Source organism: Electrona antarctica (genome assembly GCF_951216825.1).
Source record: "Electrona antarctica genome assembly, chromosome: 21".
Lineage (NCBI taxonomy): Eukaryota > Metazoa > Chordata > Actinopteri > Myctophiformes > Myctophidae > Electrona > Electrona antarctica.
In genome coordinates this window covers 37,089,627-37,109,390 of record NC_136802.1, presented here as the reverse complement: position 1 = coordinate 37,109,390, position 19,764 = coordinate 37,089,627, and the positions used below count along the sequence as shown (strand labels likewise).

General features: G+C 42.9%; 2 protein-coding genes across 2 annotated transcripts in view; both read right to left on the bottom strand.

Moving 5' to 3' along the window:
* The window catches only part of LOC306914201 (netrin receptor UNC5D-like), a 204,154-nt gene that overhangs the window by 113,315 nt on the left and 71,075 nt on the right, over positions 1-19,764 (bottom strand). The gene's annotated exons all lie outside the window — the stretch shown is intronic.
* The window catches only part of LOC306913764 (IgGFc-binding protein-like), a gene marked incomplete at both ends in the record, with an annotated part of 52,976 nt that continues 45,899 nt past the window's right edge, over positions 12,688-19,764 (bottom strand). Inside the window, 3 exons of the mRNA XM_079490577.1 lie at positions 12,688-12,819; positions 14,067-14,225; positions 16,475-16,621. Coding sequence (XP_079346703.1) covers positions 12,688-12,819; positions 14,067-14,225; positions 16,475-16,621 — 438 coding nt within the window. The remainder of the gene's footprint in view (positions 12,820-14,066; positions 14,226-16,474; positions 16,622-19,764) is intronic.

Sequence of the window (19,764 nt, the reverse complement as noted above, 5' to 3'; positions counted from 1 at the left end):
GGATTTATAACAAATACAAATGTTTACTATTAAAAAAAAAAAAAAAAAAATCTACAAGCTCATAGTGAGGCACAAAGTGGCACTCCCCCTGCCCATGGGGAGGGGCAGGGGGAGAGGGGAGTTGCACCACTCAGTTCACACGGGTGTGATTTTTTCTCTACCACACTATCACTAAACACCTGCCTGTAAGCAGGGAAACAAACCCACATTGTCACGGAGCACCATGAAGGTACCGAAAGACCCACCCACCTCAGACATCAGCAACAAAATTATGAAAATTGCAAAAATATAATCGCCCGGGTGAAAATCAACCCGTGTTTAGTGTCCTAGGGTTAAAGACATGTCCAGACCAATTATGATGCGTATAATTATAACGATACAAAGATTGATTGTATTTGTATATAGCCGAGTTGTCTGACTACAGTGTAATTAACCCATTTTGACCTGGGATCAGATTCTAAAAATGTCTTCTACATCCTGACAGTTTTCTGAAAAAGCTATGTTTCTATGTCAGTCGTTCTTCGATTTTTCAAAAATAGCAGACCTACAAGCTCATAGCGCGCCACTCGGTGGCGCGCTATGAGCTTGTAGGTCTGCTATTTTTCAATAGCTAAAGTATAACATAATGCTAACACCAAAAGGGGTTCCCGCCCCAAAAAAGATGTCGGTGTTGACGGGCAGAAACCTCCTAACTCCATATTCTAACTTTTTTGAGTTTTTTCATAAATTAACCTCCTACTGTACTTGATCATACTACAGCATCCCACCAAAGCACTAAAGGCTCATACATAGATTTTCGGTGGTTAGGTGACCACCGAACTACAACGTGACGCCACGAGCCGCGGTGAAGACCAAACCACCGTCGCCGCACCAGCCCTTCTCTCTGTTTTTACTCACCACCGCTCAACGTTATTTCAGCTCCGGTGGTCAGCTCACCACCGGAGCGGTGGTCACCTCACCACCGAAAATCCAGACTATGAATAGGCCTTAACACTTGAGTGTCTTCTTTGCCCATGAAGCTCTCAGAAGGTTCCCCTTCCATGACTTCTCCTAAACATTCAATTCAAATCATCTGTTTTTTCATTTTCTAAATATGGATTTAGGCATACTTAAACCATCTCTGCCTGTTCGTTGTTTGGTCAAACTGACCATAGGAGGCACGGTGGCAGTCGCCTGTCGCCTCACAGCTAGAAGGTCCTGGGTTCAATTCCCACTCGGGACGCTGTGGGTGCTGGGGGCGTGTTCCCCCCTCCGCGTCATCAGTGCCCATACCCGCGGCGGGGGTTGGCGAAAGGGCCTTTCTGTGGGGAGTCTGCATGTTCTCCCCGTGTCCCCTAGGGTAGGTACCCTCACAAAAACATGCAGTAATCCTGGTCTCTAAACTACCTCCCCCTGGCCAGCCGGGGCGCCCGATGGAGGGGAAAGGAACTGGTCGGAATAACGTGTTCCTTCCACGTGCTACGTCCAACCAGGGAAACTCCCCCCCCCTTGTCAGGTGAAAAGAAGCAGCTTGGACTCCTCATGCATAGAAGGAGGCATGAGGTCAGACCGCTGCCTCCCCCAAGGTTGGCAGAGGAAGTGTAGCGCCCAGGATTTACATTAGATAATTGGCACTGGGTGAAAAAAAACTGGGTTGGAAAATTGTGGGATAAAAAATTGACCACTGTCACCCTTCCTCCCCCACGGCAGTGAGCTTCCCACCTCCAGACAGCCCATTGTTCAAGTAGTCGACAATTATGGCTCTACCCCCCGCTGGGGGAGATGGTGTCAAAGTATCTGGAGCTCCAAGGGGAGAGAGACAGTAGCCAATAACATCGTTGGGGGAAAAAAAAAGGTATTTTTGATGTGAAGTCAGCTTGTGTGTTACTTTACAATTTAGGCATTTAGCAGACGCTCTTAATCCAGAGCGACTTACATTAAGCAATAACAAAAACAAATAACAAAAGCATGGCATACATCACATATATAAAAAGTAGTTATCATGACTCAAGCGTAAACTATAAGAACGTAACAGTGGAGTATCTATGTGAACTATACATACTATACTATATTATATATTATACATGTGTACTATAAAGTGCTATGACTACATACTGGCCTTACTACAGTCAGTAGTGAGAGTGTTAAAAGAAGCAGATCCACAAGGTCAAAACGTGACAGGAATAAGCTTGTTCATCTACTAGATAAAAAGAGAAAAAAAGAGAAGGAAGGATTAACCCATTTTGGGCGGGGACCCCTTTTGGTGTTAGCATTATGTTATGCTTTAGCTATTGAAAAATAGCAGATCTAAAGCGCGCTATGAGCTTGTAGGTCTGCTATTTTTGAAAAATCGAAGAACGACCGACATAGAAACATAGCTTTTTCAGAAAACTGTCAGGATGTAGAAGACATTTTTAGAATCTGATCTCAGGTCAAAATGGGTTAAAAGGATTAAGTTAAAAAGGCAACTGCCTTGCAGTTGCCTTTTTTAATTTAATAAAGGCGTTTCTCATTTTTTTACTTTGTGTGCCCGGATCCTTCTCTTCTTATCTATGTCTTGATCCCGTGTTTGATCCGTGCGAGCACCTTTTTATCATCATCACATGTTGCTATCTCCATTGAGCACCTGCAGGTTAGTTCCTCTTTTTTCCTCTCGTTCATCTACTACTTTGGAATTTGAATAATTCTGAAAAGTTTTGGACGTGAGGTGAGGGTCGACGACAGAGTACAGCATCTTGCAATGGTTCTGGTCCACAAGATTCGATACTCCAGTCCACCAAGATACCCATGTACCTGTCTAGATACTTCCTTAATGTTAACGAAGTCCACACCCACAACACCAGAGGGAGTGCAACGAACCATGTACAACCCAGATTCGGCACAAACAAGGGACTAAATTATTTTCGCTCCTATGCCACCAAAATGTGGAACGCCCTACCAACAGTCATTAAGACATGCAAATCCCTTGACTCCTTCAAAAACGCTCTCAAAGGGCACCTACGGACGGCTGCAATTCGAAACTGGCCCCTGTAAAAATCTGAATCCCTCACTGTATATGTCTCTTTTCCCTTTTTACCTCTATGATGAATTCCTGTTCTGTTCTTTCACTATATAGAAGTGTCTATTTGTACGTCTCTAAATGTTTTGATGAATTGAACATGGTGGACACTCTTGTAAACAAGTGTAATGCTTAATTGGGTCGTCCACTCACAGTTAACAGTCTTTGTATTGAGTTTGTGCTTGAAATGTACTGTAATTCTGCAAACTGTTAATACATATTTCAATCAATCAATCAAAAACCACCCGACAGAGGCGATACACTGTATATCGCCTCTGTCGGGTGGACAGACACCTTCCAAAAACAAATTAATATGGAGATACAAGGTTTCGACCCGACAGCAACGATCCGTTGACATCTTGTTATGTGACAAGGTCACTTCGGGGCATCGCCTGCTGTCCAAGCAGAAGTGTAACTCAACACTATTCTGTGAAGAGACACCTCGGAATCGATGGCTCCTGTTAATGCAAACCATCAGTCATGAGAAGTTTTGCGACGCTGATAAATTGTTTTTTAAAATGAGCTGAATCGGACAGATGGACACGGACCATATAATTTGCTACGTTATAGTTGTTTTGTTTATCATTATATAGTATAAAGAAATCAAACAAATGCAAAATAAAACTAGTACAAATGACATTACCGGACATATTCAGCAGTGTTTCACAACATTATAGGTCGCATTTTAACCCATTTAGGCCTGACTTCGAAATTTAAAAAAAATATTTTTAAAATGTATTTTTTTTCCTGAAAAGCCACATGTTTCTATATCAGTGGTACTCAATATTTCATGTCAAGGATCCCAAAAATTATATGTAATATGCCACCAACCCCCCATCTCAAAATATGTAGTTCCAGGGACCCCCCAGAAGCCAATATTTTAGTTAAAAATGTTCGCTCTGAAATATATATTCAATGATTTGCATCACATTTTAACGATTTTTCAAAAATAGCAGACCTACAAGCTCGTAGCGCCAGACAGCCCATTGTTCAAGTAGTCGACAATTATGGCTCTATACCCCGCTGGGGGAGAAGGTGTCAAAGTGTCTGGAGCTCCAAGGGGAGACAGTAGCCAATAACATCGTTGGGAAAAAACAAGTATTTTTGACCTGAAGCCAGCTTGTGTGTTACCTGGCAATTTACAATTTAGGCATTTAGCAGACGCTCTTAATCCAGAGCGACTTACATTAAAGGACCACTTCACCACTTTTCAACATCTCTTCATATAATTGGTCCTCACTAATGTTCATGATAAAACACCACCATTTTTTCCTACTCAGTCTGTGTCTCATAGGAGGGCTTTGGGCAGTTTGGACACCCGTCCACCAGTGACATCATCATTAGGCACATTTTTTTTTAAACAAGATTTGTTTTAAAATATATTTAGATTTTTATTATCGTGAGAACGATGGCTTCAACTTTTGCATTGCAACTTTTCAGGAAAAGAAAGCCTGCCGTTTCTATTAGCTTGGATTCACCATCGATGATGTCACTGGTGGACGGGTTTCTGAACTGCCCACAGCCTTCCTATGAGACACAGACTGAGTAGGAAAAAATTGTGGTATTTTATCATGAACATTAGTTAGGACCAATTATAGGAAGAGAAGTTGAAAAGTGGTGAAGTGGTCCTTTAAGCAATAACAAAAACAAATAACAAAAGCATGGCATACATCACATATATAAAAAGTAGTTATCATGACTCAAGCGTAAACTAAGAACTAAGAAAAACCACATGTTTCTATATCAGTGGTACTCAATATTTCATGTCAAGGATCCCAAAAATTATATGTAATATGCCACCAACCCCCCATCTCAAAATATGTAGTTCCAGGGACCCCCCAGAAGCCAATATTTTAGTTACAAATGTTCGCTCTGAAATATATATTCAATGATTTGCATCACATTTTAACGATTTTTCAAAAATAGCAGACCTACAAGCTCGTAGCGCACCACTCGGTGGCGCGCTATGAGCTTGTAGATCAGCTATTTTTCAATAGCTAAAGTATAACATAATGCTTAAAACACCAACAGGGGTTCCCGCCCAAAATGGGTTAAAGCATTAAAACCGGGAAAGCATCTGTGTAATTTTGGACTAGCGACATATGTTTTCCAGAAAAACCTTTAGAACATTGCGGTTCTCAAAACTAGCTTTGCTAAGTCTCCTACGGGAGACTCCGGCAGTCATCAAATGATTGGCTTAGAAATGCGACAAAAAACCAAAACAATCTCAATGAATACAAGGGTTCATGGGGTGTGTAATTGATAGAAAACAAGCCATTATGTGGGTGAACTACTCCTTCAACTTACATACATTTCAGTAAATTGCCGAAGGCTCTCTGTGCCCACGCAGGCAGCCCATACTGCACAAAGGAAGTGGAGGGACTATAGGACAGAGAGTTTGTAAGAGAAGAAAGATATAAGAATAGCCCAGCGGAATAAGTAGAGGACACACTCTGGAGGAAGATGACTCATCTGACCCTTTGTTACGACTCTGCTTCAAACCTTCATGTGACAGAGTTCAGTCACCCTCGGTGCTGGCAGAAGTACTCACATTTTCTACTTAAACGTTTGACCGCTACCATTATTCAATCCCTCCGCCGCGTCCTGCCAGGGTTTTATCGCGCGTGACACTTACTTTGAAGAGCCAAATATCCGTAATCGCATTTTACTATGAAACCATTCCGTGTGTGTTTACGAAGCTGGTGCTCGTTCTCTCGGTCGGTGGTGGAAAAAGTGGACCGCGAGTATCACAGCGCCTGCTACAGGCCGTTGAAAACGCTTGTCTGGGACAAAGCGACCCCTGCAATGTCGCTTCTGGAGATAAAGCCGTCTGAAAACAGAGCAGGCAATGTAAGTGGATGCGCGTGCATCTTCAAAATGGCCGCGGCCATTGGCTCAGAAGCATAACAGAGCTAACGAACGGTAGCTTTTAATACGATCGTATTAAAACATGCATTAAATAATACATCGCTGTTAAAACGGCTTTTCCGGGTGTGGCACCGTACACTATTCTACGTGTCTATGTTCCTGGCAGGCCTCGTGTTAAGTAAAAATCAATACCTGCCTATTGTATAAATAGTCTGTTACAAGTGTAAGTAGTAGCACAAAGTACAACATTACAAAGTACAAAGTACTCATTATGCAGAATGTCCCATTTCACATGTTTTCAAATTTATAAATGATCTTTTGAAAATAGCAGATCTACAAGCTCACAACGTCTCGCAAAGTGACACATTGTTAGCTTGTACGTAGATGCTATCCTCCAGTTTTCTGAAATAAATATTTTCACGATTTTTCAAAAATAGCAGACCTACAAGCTCGTAGCGCGCCACTCGGTGGCGCGCTATGAGTTTGTAGATCTGCTATTTTTCAATAGCTAAATTATAACATAATGTTTAAAACACCAAAAGGGGTTCCCGCCCAAAATGGGTTAAGTACAGTACTTGAGTACATTGAGTATTGAGTATTTTACATCCTTGCCTACAGGTTAATGGTGACATTTGACGTGCACATTCGTGCCTATACCTATCCCACTTAATAATGCTGACGCCACGTCTATTAAAAGCCTGTCTCACAGTAAAAAAAAGACAGGAAAGGTTTTCCACAATTTCACAAAACCGCTACATCTAGTATGAGGCAGTCAGACATTCTGGGGCCGATACGTTGGCCTAATAAACCTCATTTACACTTTGTCGTATGCGACATGTCGCTCTGCAAAAATAGCTGACTTCTAAGAAGCTATCGACGCGCAGCGACAACCCGTGAGCTTGTAAGTCGGCTATATTTTGGTAAGTGACACCGTCGTATACGACAAAGTAATTGTAGCTACATTTTGCGTAACATTTATGTCCCAACTCAACTCCGAGTCTCTGGACAAGAGCCAACATTTCTACCGCTGAGCTGCTAAGACAGACGGTATGTATGTAGGTATGGGGCATCGGAGATGTTACGCTTTGTATTTGCCATCTTATACAGTGAGGAGAAGCATTAGTAAGTTAAAGATGGAGTGCCACGATTTCTTTCAGGTATCAGGTATTATTATAATATAAGGAGGAAGAACTTTTTCCAAAAAGTTTACAGTATTTGTTAAAATCATGCTTTTATGTGGTGATGGGTGGTGATCCACCTGAACTGAAGCCGCACCCACAGCTGTAGTTGTATGATAAAGGGGGAGGGGTTAGGGGAGGGGCTGATAGTGTGGTGTCACCATATTACTGTTTATTTCATTGGCCCGTTTGACTGTCAAGGGTTCAGCCTCCAGGAAGAAACCCTAAATACAAAGTTAATACACCATTGCACATAAAAACGACCCCAGGGTGTCTAATGAAGTACTGTCACCTCATAGACACATGAAACACTGGAAAAATACAAAAATTGTGGCACTCCATCTTTAAACATAGTTGAATATAAGCTTGGAAATTGGATAAAACGTTCCTTCAACAACAGTAGGTTCCTCTGAAAGCAACTGCCTTGTGATTCACAAGTTTATATAGTCATATATTTACAGCAGTTTCTTACAGTTTGCAGTACGTTGTTCAGACTAGTCATTGGTCCGACATATGACAACCCACCTCATCTCGCCTCAAGCACGGGAGCAGACGCTAGTCCAACATGTGGACACATGTCGGACTAATGCCCTGTCTGAATTACATGCGGCCCCCGGTTGGCTGGCCACAGGCGGACTAGTGATTTAAACGCTTGTTCCCAACCGTTGGTCAAATTTTGTGTACTGTACAGTGTACATGGAATGTAACCTCATCTTGGAGCTGTACAGTGGAGAGAGACGTTCTGATTGGAGCTATAGTTGTATACAGGTGTCACACACCAAAAATATTCAATCTACAAGTGAGCTTATAGAGATCGGCTATTATTAGTACAGTATATGACACGGGTATAAATCAGGCATCAAACCAACCCAATATGTGTATATTGTAGGCTTATTTGTTCTTGAATTGTTATTTTATTTTTGATAAAAAATTGTATTGTAAAAGTTTTGAATTGTAATTTGACCCCAAGAAAAGAATAGTCTCTGCTGAGGCAGTAACTAATGGGGATCTAATTAATCTAAGATCTAATCTATTATTATTATTATTATTAGTTTTCATTCACCATAAATCAACAATGTATATGTGACCAGATTTGACTGAGAGACTGCCATCGTGCAAATTACAGCTTTTCACCAGAGGAGAAAAGTTTTTTCTTTTTCTTAAAAAATGAGTTAATAGCACAGGCAGACTCTTCACATACTAGAGCATGTCTGAAATAAGTGTCAGAGCTGAAATTGACATGTAAATATGAAATAAATGCTTAAACATGTAGCTAGGTGTAATGTTAGAGACCACAGAAGTGAACCTTTCAAGCCTGTTTTCTCAATTCGCTTTTTTCTGCAAGACATTACTCTATAAGCCATATCTCCAAAACTGGTGGGTCAAACTGAACAACCAATATGTCAATTTGAAGCTATGATTCCCTGCTTTCACATGACATGAAAAAACGAAAATTCAAAAAAATCCAATGGCAGTCCCTCAGTCAAATTTAGTCACATATTGGTCCTCATTCACAAAGGAGAAATACGCAAGAGTGTAACGGAAGCGTAACCAGATGCGGGAAATTCCGTCCGATCACGCAACGTTGTTTTCCCGTGCAATTCAAAGAGCGGTGTGTACCACAGGTACGCAGGTGTATGTTGTGAGGTACGCAGGTGAATGCGAGCAGGTGCCAAATGATCGGAAAATCAGCGGATAACTTCATTTGCATTGATCCACGCCCCATTTCACACCATAAAAGGCGTCAAGCATGACTCAGCAGACAGCAGTAAAAAAAACTAAAAAGAAGGCCTTACAGCTCAAACGAAATAGAGGTCCTCCTGACGGAATGCAACACAATAATGATATTTTCCAGTATAGTGGCTTCACAAATTAAAATAAAAATGATTGCTGGAAAGAATTAGGCTATATTAGGAAATTAAAAGAAAATGATCTGACCATGTCAAGCGCCGGAGCGACGACCACCACCTGCAGTCTCTTTTTTTACATCCATATACCATTACATTTGTGCGTGATTCTTTATATTGTCTATAGCCTACCATTAAACTATATAAATCATTTCCCAAGCTTACAAAACGGTGAACGCTGCTCCGCACCGCTGCAGCAATGTCAAGCTGACTTACGGTATAAAATGCAGCTTGGCCATTTATTTATTTAAGTTCGGGACCAAGGCAGCAAGCTAGCGTATACTTGGCAATTATATTATAAAGCCTTTTCTTTTCTATTGAACAATTGCTCACTCACACCTTTGCAGAGGTAAAACATATATCCGATATTTTTATCAGAGCTGCATTGATTCATGCGGGGAATAGATTAATATCATCTCACTGTCATCTGTCTGAATGCCATGTGGAGAATGGATTTGTTCTGATCATGGACACGTAGGCATAGGCCTATAGCTATTTAAAATTTCAACCATATACGGCGGGTAGCCTCCTCTTTGTCAGATCTAAGTGCAGGTTCATTTATGATGATGTCGTCATATTAAAATGATTCGCGAATTTCGCGAGACATTTGGCACCAAACTGGATTGATCTCATCAATGTAGTAGCCTACAGCCTAGCTATAAGTTCCCCATATTATAATTAATTAAGGTGCACTGGCTTAAAACTATGACTGGCCGAATTGCACGCGCTGATGCAATAATGTGGACTTGCATGTCTGTGAACCATATAAATAATCTGTTCTGTCCGGGCCGGGCTCACCGCACCGTTATATTCATTTTCCAATGAATTCGTACAGTGCAGAATGCAGATAAGTGTATGTTCTTATTATAATTGTGAGTTTGTTTTTTAACATGCAGCGCGAGTCCGCGAGAGCCGATCTACAAGCTCACAACGCGTTGCACTGCGAGTAGAAAGCTGTCAAGTGCAGCGCAATCGCGCATGCTAGAAATATCCTAATAAATAAATAAAAAGGTGTCGGGTTTGCAGGGGCAGTTTCTGCATGGGACTCTAGGCTAACCTGCCTCTAGAATGCATGCATTTAGGCATCCAAGTGATACTTGGCTTTTATATAAGCTATCATTTTTGTATGTGCTGACCAATGTTTTGGACACATTCCTACATATTTTATCTGAGATTTGGGGACTTTTAATTGATTCAGAATGAAGACTAAAGCCTTCTGAATAAATCTACGCAAGCAGTACACGACCCTCTGAGCTGTCGCAGCTTTTAGCGGAGATTCCGACCATCCGACGTCACCGTCAAGTTCACGTTCAAGTTCATGAATTCCCACGTAATGTGGGAATCCACGTAAATGCCTGTCCGCTCACGCTCCGCTCACGTTACGTAACGGTATGAGCGTAAACACCGTTGTGAATGAGGACCTAGGGGTGGATGCTATGTGAAAATAAACAAAGTGTGTGTGTGTGTGTGTGTGTGTGTGCGTGTGTGCGCACCATGACTGTTATGATTTGTTTAGTTTAGTTTAAGTTTATTGTTTTTGTTCGAAAAAGAAAAAAAAAAGTTCATTTTTTTTTTACCGATTTTGTAGGCCTCAATATCAGGTAGATTATAGTTATAGTCACCAATGTACACAGTTTTTTAATGTACAAATATTTATTTCCAAAATAATAATAATAAAAAAAAAAACGTTTTTTTTTTTTTTTTTTTTAAACATAAAAGGTGGTTTAACAACTAGTCGACTAGTCGACTAGTAAACTAGGCAACTAGTCAACTAGTAAAAATTACTAGAAGTGAATGCCCTAGTGTATAAAAGATCCAATCGTAATCCCTCCGATCTGCTCGGGACCGCTCACAGCGCGATCGGGCCGATCAACAAGAATGTTTGATATTTGCGCCCGAGGTGCGCCCGAGTTTTAAACCCGTGTAGTGTGTGCTGTATAAAATAATCGGATAAAATAATCGGGCCCGATTATCCTGTAGTGTGTGGTGCTATCAGATTTCAGATTGAAAAATATCGGCTTAGTGTAAGGCCACCTTAAGACAACCCCTGGAATGCTGCAGGGTAGACTCCGTGTCGGTTAAGTGTCCCACACGAGACACTCACACTTAAATCGCTTGAACCGCAGCTAACCTGTTCTGTGCACATCATACTAGGTGAGCATTCAAGAGTTAGAGAAATATCTGTGATTTTACAAATACAGTGTGGGCCCACCCACTGTATTTATATCGGCCATGTCGTCTTATGTCGTCCTAAACAAATATTAAATGAAATTCCATAGGCTGCAATATGACTTCATCTTCAAAAGCCATGCATGTAAGTTCAAGTATTGTACTGTAGGGTTAAATGGTTAAAACCATACCAGTGTAAGTGGCCCTAAAGTGCAGGCATACATGCACTTTGTGGTGTGTAGAGAGGTGCAAATGTTAGCGTTTCACATCGATGGATGGCAAGAAACAGGAGGTGGATTCCACTGAGCCACGGGATAAGTCAAACAAACATCGCAGAGCTGTTAGGCCTCACTCACACCTTTTCGATCTAGCATACAACACCAGCTCAGTGGCCTTGTGGTTAGAGTGTCTGCCCTGAGACTGGGAGGTCGGGGTTCGATCCCCGGCCGGGTCATACCAAAGACTGTAAAAATGGGACCCAGTGCCTCCCTGCTTGACACTCAGCATCAAGGGTTGGATTGGGGGTAAGTACCTGCGATATACTAGCGTCATGTCCAGGGGGTGTACTTGTACATCAAGCGGCCTCACGCTACAGAAACAGGAGATAGGCTCCTGCCCTATGGGCCTCATGGCTCGGCAAGGCTACTTATACAACATTGATGCATGCTAGATGTAAACAAAGGGTTTGTTTACATCTTGTCACATGGTTTGACACAACATTTGTGTTGTACGGCTTTCGGCTGTGTTTTTCGACTGCCCCCCCCTCCCCCTCACACAACAGAAATGTTGTGTCAAACCATGTGACTCCCATTGGAAATGCATTGCGAGCTTGCATCAGTAAACGAGTCTCATGCATCAGCTATACATCAATCTGTTGTGCACGTGTGAGTCAGGCCAGTGGCGTGCACAGACATTTAGAGGGGCAGGTGCTCAAGTGGAAAAAAGGGCACCTTGTGCAGCGTGTGGAACCTAGCCTGGCTAATAAGCCAGACTAATATCACACAACACTGTCGCGGTATATCAGTCTGGGCTGGCTCCACTTGGATTTCATTTCCCGTCAAACATTTTCTCTTCGACGCAATTGGTCAGAGCTACTGTCAGTCAAAGGTCTCAAGCATTGAACGTCACTGTACCAAAGCCCGCCTATATTGCATACCGTGTCCCGATTGGTCCGACCTGTTCTCTGCTGTAGGAAAGAGGCGTGCTACTGAGCCTCGCCAGACCGTAATCCGCTGGTAGGCAACTTTTTTTTGCCAACGGCTGATTCGGTCTGGTTTATTAACCAGGCTATGTGGAACCGGCCCGGTTGCCTTAATAGTGTGAGATTTATAGATTTCGGGGCCTAAATAACATATTAGAAGCTTTTTTATCAAGAATTGATCAATGTCACCATGGTGCACAAACTGTACAGTGTACACTGTACTAAAAAAAAAAAAAAACTTTTTCAAAAGGGCACTTTTTTCTACAGGGAAAAGGGCTCTAGCACCCCCTAGTGTCTATCTGTGCACGCCACTGAGTCAGGCCCTACTCACCCAGGGTCGCTGTCTCCCTCAGACTTCCAGCTGTTTCCCAGTTGAATCACGTTGCTGGCCGGCTTCTTGTTGGGCATCAAGTCGTCGTCGGTGGCGTTGTGGTTGTAGTTACCACACATACCACACACCTGCAGAGAGACGTGCAGAGTTGACGTTACCACACACACACACACACACACACACACACACCTAGACAGATGGCAGAGTTACTACTTTGAAGCTGCAATTCACAAGTTGTTTTAATGAAAATAAAAGACAGGCCTTTTAACGTAAGTTTATGTACCGGCAGCTTTTTTTGTGTCATATCCCAGGGGTTCTCAACCCGTGGGTCGCGACCCCTCGGGGGGTCGCCAAATTATTTTAGGGGGTCCCCAAATTATTTTTTTTCAAAAATAGCAGACCTACAAGCTCGTAGCGCGCCACTCGGTGGCGCGCTATGAGCTTGTAGATCTGCTATTTTTCAATAGCTAAATTATAACAATGCTTAAAACACCAAAAGGGGTTCCCGCCCAAAATGGTTTAAGGTTATTGTAGCAGTCAATTTATATTGGGGGTCGGGAGGGGGCGGGGCGGGGGTCCCGAGACATTGCCAAAGCATTTCCGGGGGTCCCCGGCCAAAAACGTTGAGAACCCCTGTCATATCCTGTTCTTATCGTGATGTCCTTCAGTTATTGATTGTCCGATATTTCTCTGTTTTATCTGTAAAGCACTTTGTGACTGTCATTGTCTGCAAAAGGTGCTCTATAAATAAAATGTACTTAATTAATTACACGGCTTGGTTGAATGATGGATTCTGATTGGCTTTCAGTGGTCTGTTACTGCATTTTTAAGGGGCGCTAGCCCCTTCTATAAACAGCTTTGGTCCCCACACGTGTCAAGATTTGCCACTGACAATGAAAGGGGAATTCAGGTCAAATGTCCGCTAAATCTTGTCCCCACACGTCTCAATATTTGCCATTGACAATGAACGGAGAAATTACGCCAGAATTCCGCAAAATATGACGTAAACATCAAAACATTAAACGCCATGACATTACGTCATATGTAAACGAGCAAATCGGCTAGCCAATCACATGGTGGTTGGTAGGAGCGCTTGGCCAATAAGGGACCACCTTATGTACCTTATGTAGCAATGTCAAATGTCCGCTAACATAAATTGATGTACGATGACAAGAGCGCCCCTCATTTCACACGGGTGTGATTTTTCAATAATTACCACCTATGGACACAGCCTGATCACCTGGCTCAGATATCAATGCACGGCGCTCCATAGTGTTAATCTAACTCACGCACAAACTAAACCAAATTGTACACTCTCAGAGTAAACGACTGCGTTCCCCCAGAATCTCGCTATAGAAGGTCGACGGTCCTATACCTTGTTGAAGTAGTCCCCGGGAACGGTGATTTCCAGATGGTGGTTCCCGTCAAACTTGACCTGCAGGCCGAAGTCGGTCTCCAGCATGCTGAAGACGCCGCTGTTCAGCACCTTGGCCCCCGTGACGGACATAGGGGTCCGCACGCGCCGCCCGTTCATCTGAGGAGGGGGATGGGCCGGGTAGAAGTATATTTAGTGGTAAGTGGTTAAATAGCTCTTTCTAAAACGGGTAGTCCCAATACTTGATTCTGAATGGCTGGTTACCGTCACGTGACCGGTGTAAATTTTCACCGATAACCCACACCTTCAATCACTTTATATCATTCGCAGCTGATTCCGCATATCTGTAGCTGTACTGGGGAAGGGGAGCGCTTGATTGCCTTGCAAACCCATGCCGTGGGTCTAAGCACCGCCCGGCTCATATGACTGTGAATGTGTGGCTCCAGGCGGCCCCGTAAAGACATCAAGCGCTATTCTCCCGTCACATAGCCTACTTGCAGCAAAACAAGGAAGTGATGTGGCTCGCTCTGGTGGCGTAAAGCGTAGCTACTTTTGTGAATTTAATAGTTTTATTAGGTTAATATTGCTATATGTTTGTAACCGTTTTAGAAAAGCAATAAGCCACTCGAGGCTGCGCCTCGGGTCTAGCCTGGATCCAGCCCAAAGACCCCGCCCACTCTCTGAGTGGACTGAGTCTCTTGGTCTGGTGTTGCACTGTGAACCTATAATTTCTTCGGTACAAAAATGTATTATCCAATGACAATCGGTGGTGGGGGTGGGTCTAACAAACAACCAATCAGCGCCGAGTCCCGTTTTCAGCGTCATCACGCAAGCGCAACACACAGAGGAAGGAGAGAAAAACAACACCAATGGCTACTGGTTGAGGGAAATTCTAATCCCTTCCCCCTTGAAATCGCTCAGACAGGAGACAATGTCAGACTGAAGCTTCAAGAAAGCTACAGTCTGATAATCAGGCTACCTCGGGTCTGCCTACGCCCCCAGCCATTGACTCGGTGCTATTAGAATGTCTGACACCCTGCCCCAAACCCTAACCTAACCCTAACGGGTGAGTCTTAACCGGCAACGCATGTCGGGAGCCACGGGTGAGTCTTAACCGGCCACGCATGTGTGGGACTGTTGCATGTGGGACTCTTAGTACGTCAGAGCAGCGTATGGTGCCCCTTCAGTAACAGGGTTCCCCGTATCTCCAGCTCTTATGAGTAAACATAGAAATGCATTTTCAGCTCAGGATACCAATTTTATCCAATCAGGAGGAGAGAGATACAGGATAAACAGGATTCTTTCTTTCTTTCTTTCTTTCTTCCACAAAAGATAAATACGGTAAATAAAATGGTTTAAACCAGGGGTGGGCAACTTTGATGATGGCGAGGGCCAATATATTTCCGCACTCACTCCAGAGGGCCACAGTGCATATTACTGTCGTAGAAAAAATAGCCGATCTACAAGTTCGAAACGCGTTGCAATGCGACGCGTTTTGAGCTTGTAGATCAGCTATTTTTGCTATATTTGAATTGGAATCCTGAAATGCATTTAGTTATAGTTATGTTAACTTTATGAACTGCTAACATAACTACATTGGACACAAAAAGACAACATCTTAATACTAGTCATTAAGTAATTAAAGCGGGTCATGTTTGCAGATTTGGAATTGTAACAGCTGCAATCAATACTATATCAGTATTCTGATATTAACATGCGGGCCGCATTAAGTGAAGGTGGGGGCCGCATGTGGCCCCCGGGCCGCCAGTTGCCCACCCCTGGTTTAAACCAAAACATACAGTATACTTTTAAAGATCTCTCAGCAAGTGTAATCATTAGATAAACTTTACATTCTGCCTGCATAAGGCATTCTCTGCCTCATTAGTTCTTGTGTTGTCCTTTGCTCTTATTTTCCAACTCATTACCTTTATAATGTGGCCTCTCACATGTACAGCAGTGCTTGGCTTAGCTTTTCATGGAATGTGCCGTGTCGGCACAATAACGCATAATCCTTATCATTAGTCTAGTCACTTTTGTTTTGCTCAATTAAAGCAGTGGTTCTCAAAGGGGGGACCAGGGGGTCCCGCCAGCAAAATGTGTTAATAGACCATCACAATCTGTAGTCTCTCTAGTACATCATCATCCGTTTGAAAGTAGCCTACAAGCTCAAACAAAACAAAACATTTATGGGGGTCTGTGGCCAAATAGGCCAAATAATTAATTAATTTAGTGGTCCTTGACATGAAAACTCTCCTCTCCTCTCCTCTCCTCTCCTCTCCTCTCCTCTCCTCTCCTCTCCTCTCCCCTCCCCTCCCCTCCCCTCCCCTCCTCTCCTCTCCTCTCCTCTCCTCTCCTCTCCTCTCCTCCCCTCCCCTCCCCTCCTCTCCCCTCCTCTCCCCTCCTCTCACCAGGACCCTCTTGCTCTTCTGCAGGGTGACAACGACGTCGCCGGGCAGATACACGGTGGCCGAGCGGATGTAGGAGGCCTCTGGCTGCCCGCGCTCCTCGTTTTTGGCCACGATCCTGAAGGGAGTCACGTTGGTGCTGTTGCACACCTGGATGAGGAGAGACACGGGAGTTATACGATCAAACGGAACAGCACTGCGACACCGTACACGCTTCGGTCCGCGGAGGCCGATGATAATGCAAACACTGCTGTAATTTAAAGTAAACAACATTAATGATAGTGCTGTCAAAGAGTCTATGAAGCTATCTATGCCATCTATGAAAAGGTTAAATGTGCAACACAATTGTATACTATGTATCAGTGGTTCCCAAACTTGTCAGGTCGAGACCCGAAAGAGAGCTTAGACGTTAGATTTAGACCCAACACTGGTGAAAATAGCAGATCTATAAGCACACAACGTGTCGCGAGCTTGTAGATCAGCTATTTTCACAAACTCTTAATTATTATCATTTTATGTAATTTCTTCGATTTGTTTGTTTTAAAATGTATACAATTGTTTTACATTGTGAAATATACTGTATGTTTTTTTCATGTAGGAAACTAACTAAGTAGTTAAACTGTACTTGGTGCGTTCTTTTTCAGCCTACAGTAATAGTATACATCAAGTCTCTTCGAAAATTGCAGAACATTGCAGATCTACAAGCCCACAATACGCTGTGAGCTTGTAGATCTAGCTATTTTTGATGAATGTAACCCCACGAATAGGAATTGCTGGGGTTTAAGTGGTTAAACGCCAAGTTATAAACGTTATTTTCAGTCTGTCCGTACTGGAAACAAATACTCTCTCCAGTTTTCCTAGTAACATACTGTATCTTTGGGAGCAAGATTTTCATATTTACGTACTGTTAATATGACCAAAGGTGCCATTTAGGCCTGACCTCGAGATAAAAAAAGAATCTTCTAAATCCTCCAGTTTTCTGAAATAAATATTTTCACGATTTTTCAAAAATAGCAGACCTACAAGCTCGTAGCGCGCCACTCGGTGGCGCGCTATGAGCTTGTAGATCTGCTATTTTTCAATAGCTAAATTATAACAATGTTTAAAACACCAAAAGGGGTTCCCGCCCAAAATGGGCTAAGTAAAGTAATTCAGGGGGTGCCATGGATGAAAATGTTCTTTACATGGAGGGTGAGCTGAGCCAAAGATGTTTGAGAACCACTGGTCTACAAAATCACTGTAACACAGCACTTATTTCAAAGCTGCAACCCTTCAAGACATTTTGTTTCAGCCAGCTCTCCCCTCGCCTGCAGTATAGGCCTATACAGTAGCTACCTTCCCCAGGCTCCTTGACTATAGCAAACACTTAACCCATTTTGACCTGGGAACGATTCTGCAAATGTCTTCTAAATCCCGACTGTTTTCTTGAAAAAGCTATGTTTCTGTGTCAGTGGTTCTCAAACATTTTCATGTCAAGGACCCCCAAGATTATATGTAATTGGCCGCCGACCCCATCTGAAAATATGTTGTTCCAGGGACCTCCCAGAAGCAAAGATTTGAGTGAAAGAATATATTCAAACATTTGGGCCACATTTTCATGATTTTTCAAAAATAGCAGGCCTACAAGCTCGTAGCGCGCCACTCGGTGCCGCGCTATGAGCTTGTAGATCTGCTATTTTTCAATAGCTAAAGCATAACGTAATGCTAACACCAAAAGGGGTTCCCGCGCAAAATGGGTTAATATAGTGGCTTCCCTGGGTGCTAATGAAAAGGCTTTCACATGAATTATTCATCGTGTATCTGGCTATAACTAAATTCAATCCCCTCTTCATCCATATATATACTAGTCTACTACTACATCATCGAACAAATTGGAAACATTATCTTTAGACTTGCTGTTGGAGAATTGCTTTCTTTATCCTTTTCCATTGGTCTATGGCAGCGTTTCCCAATTTGTATGGGGCGTGAGTAAATATCCATTCATGTATTTGTTTTCTACATTTAGTTATTTCTAAATCAAAGGCCTGACGTCGAAATTAAAAAAACGTTCGCTCTGGAAGAATATATATTCAAAGATTTGTGCCGCATTTTTACGATTTTACAAAAATAGCAGACCTACAAGCTCGTAAGCGCGCCACTCGGTGGCGCGCTATGAGCTTGTAGATCTGCTATTTTTCAATAGCTAAAGTATAACATAATGCTTAGTTAAAACACTAAAAGGGGTTCCCGTCCAGAATGGGTTAAATATTTCAAATTACCGGTAAATGTATTTTTTCCAAAATAATCAGGTATTTTTCACTAGAGATGCATACATCTTGAACAATGCCTGATACAGTGCGTCACCAATGACGTGCTAACGTGCTAATAATTTAAGCTTTGTGTGCCAACACTGATAATGCGGCGTACAGAGCCTGACCTTTTCGTGATGGATTATAAATTAAGCTCAACACACATTCGCTGACAGTAAAAAAAAGAAATATAGCCTTAAAGACTAGCCGTAAAGAGCAGAAAGAGGTGGAGAAATGTTGAATGCTGAGTCAGAGAGTGGCTCTATACAACCTCAGCCTGATAACCTAAAAGTCTAATCTCCCTCGAGCTATAGGGAATGGGTTCTATCATGCACACTCGCCATTTTGTGAAGAACTTGGGCCCCTTCCCTATACTTCCTTCACAGGTGTTACCAATGCTACTAATGAAGGCTCTGTTCCATTCTGGTCAAACAGAGTCAGGGTGCTGCTATAGCGTGTGAGAACGTGTACGTCACCAAGAGGGGGGCGGCGTCTGAAAAGCTTGGGACGGCCCTCTCGTGGGCATTAAATTCTAGCCCACATCACTCAGAATAGAGTGACGGTGGTATGTATTTGTAAATATTAAGCTCGTTCTTGGCGATAACATAGTGAACCAACACCAGGGTGGATAGAAAGAACGTCGGGCCCAAATACATTACAAGGACAAGGAAAATGTTGTGAACAAACACGGCTGTGCTTAGATACTTTGTTGAACATTATGTATCTGCGCCCGTACGCCGATCCAAGCCATTCTACGTCTTTTTGTAAACTCGTCAATCTGGGTTCCTTGATGCTGTCTCCATGCTGGAAAGCTGAACATCTAATTCCGTTTTCTGGCTCATTTCCTCGACGTGACCTGCTGTGGCACTTATTTACTGAGCAAGTCTGCACCATTGTGAGGTCAGTTTAAAAAAAGAACGTATACAAGCACACGGATAGTCGCTCAATGTAAACAAACCAGACAAGCCAGCAAGTATGGCGGCCGCTACCACGTGACACATATGT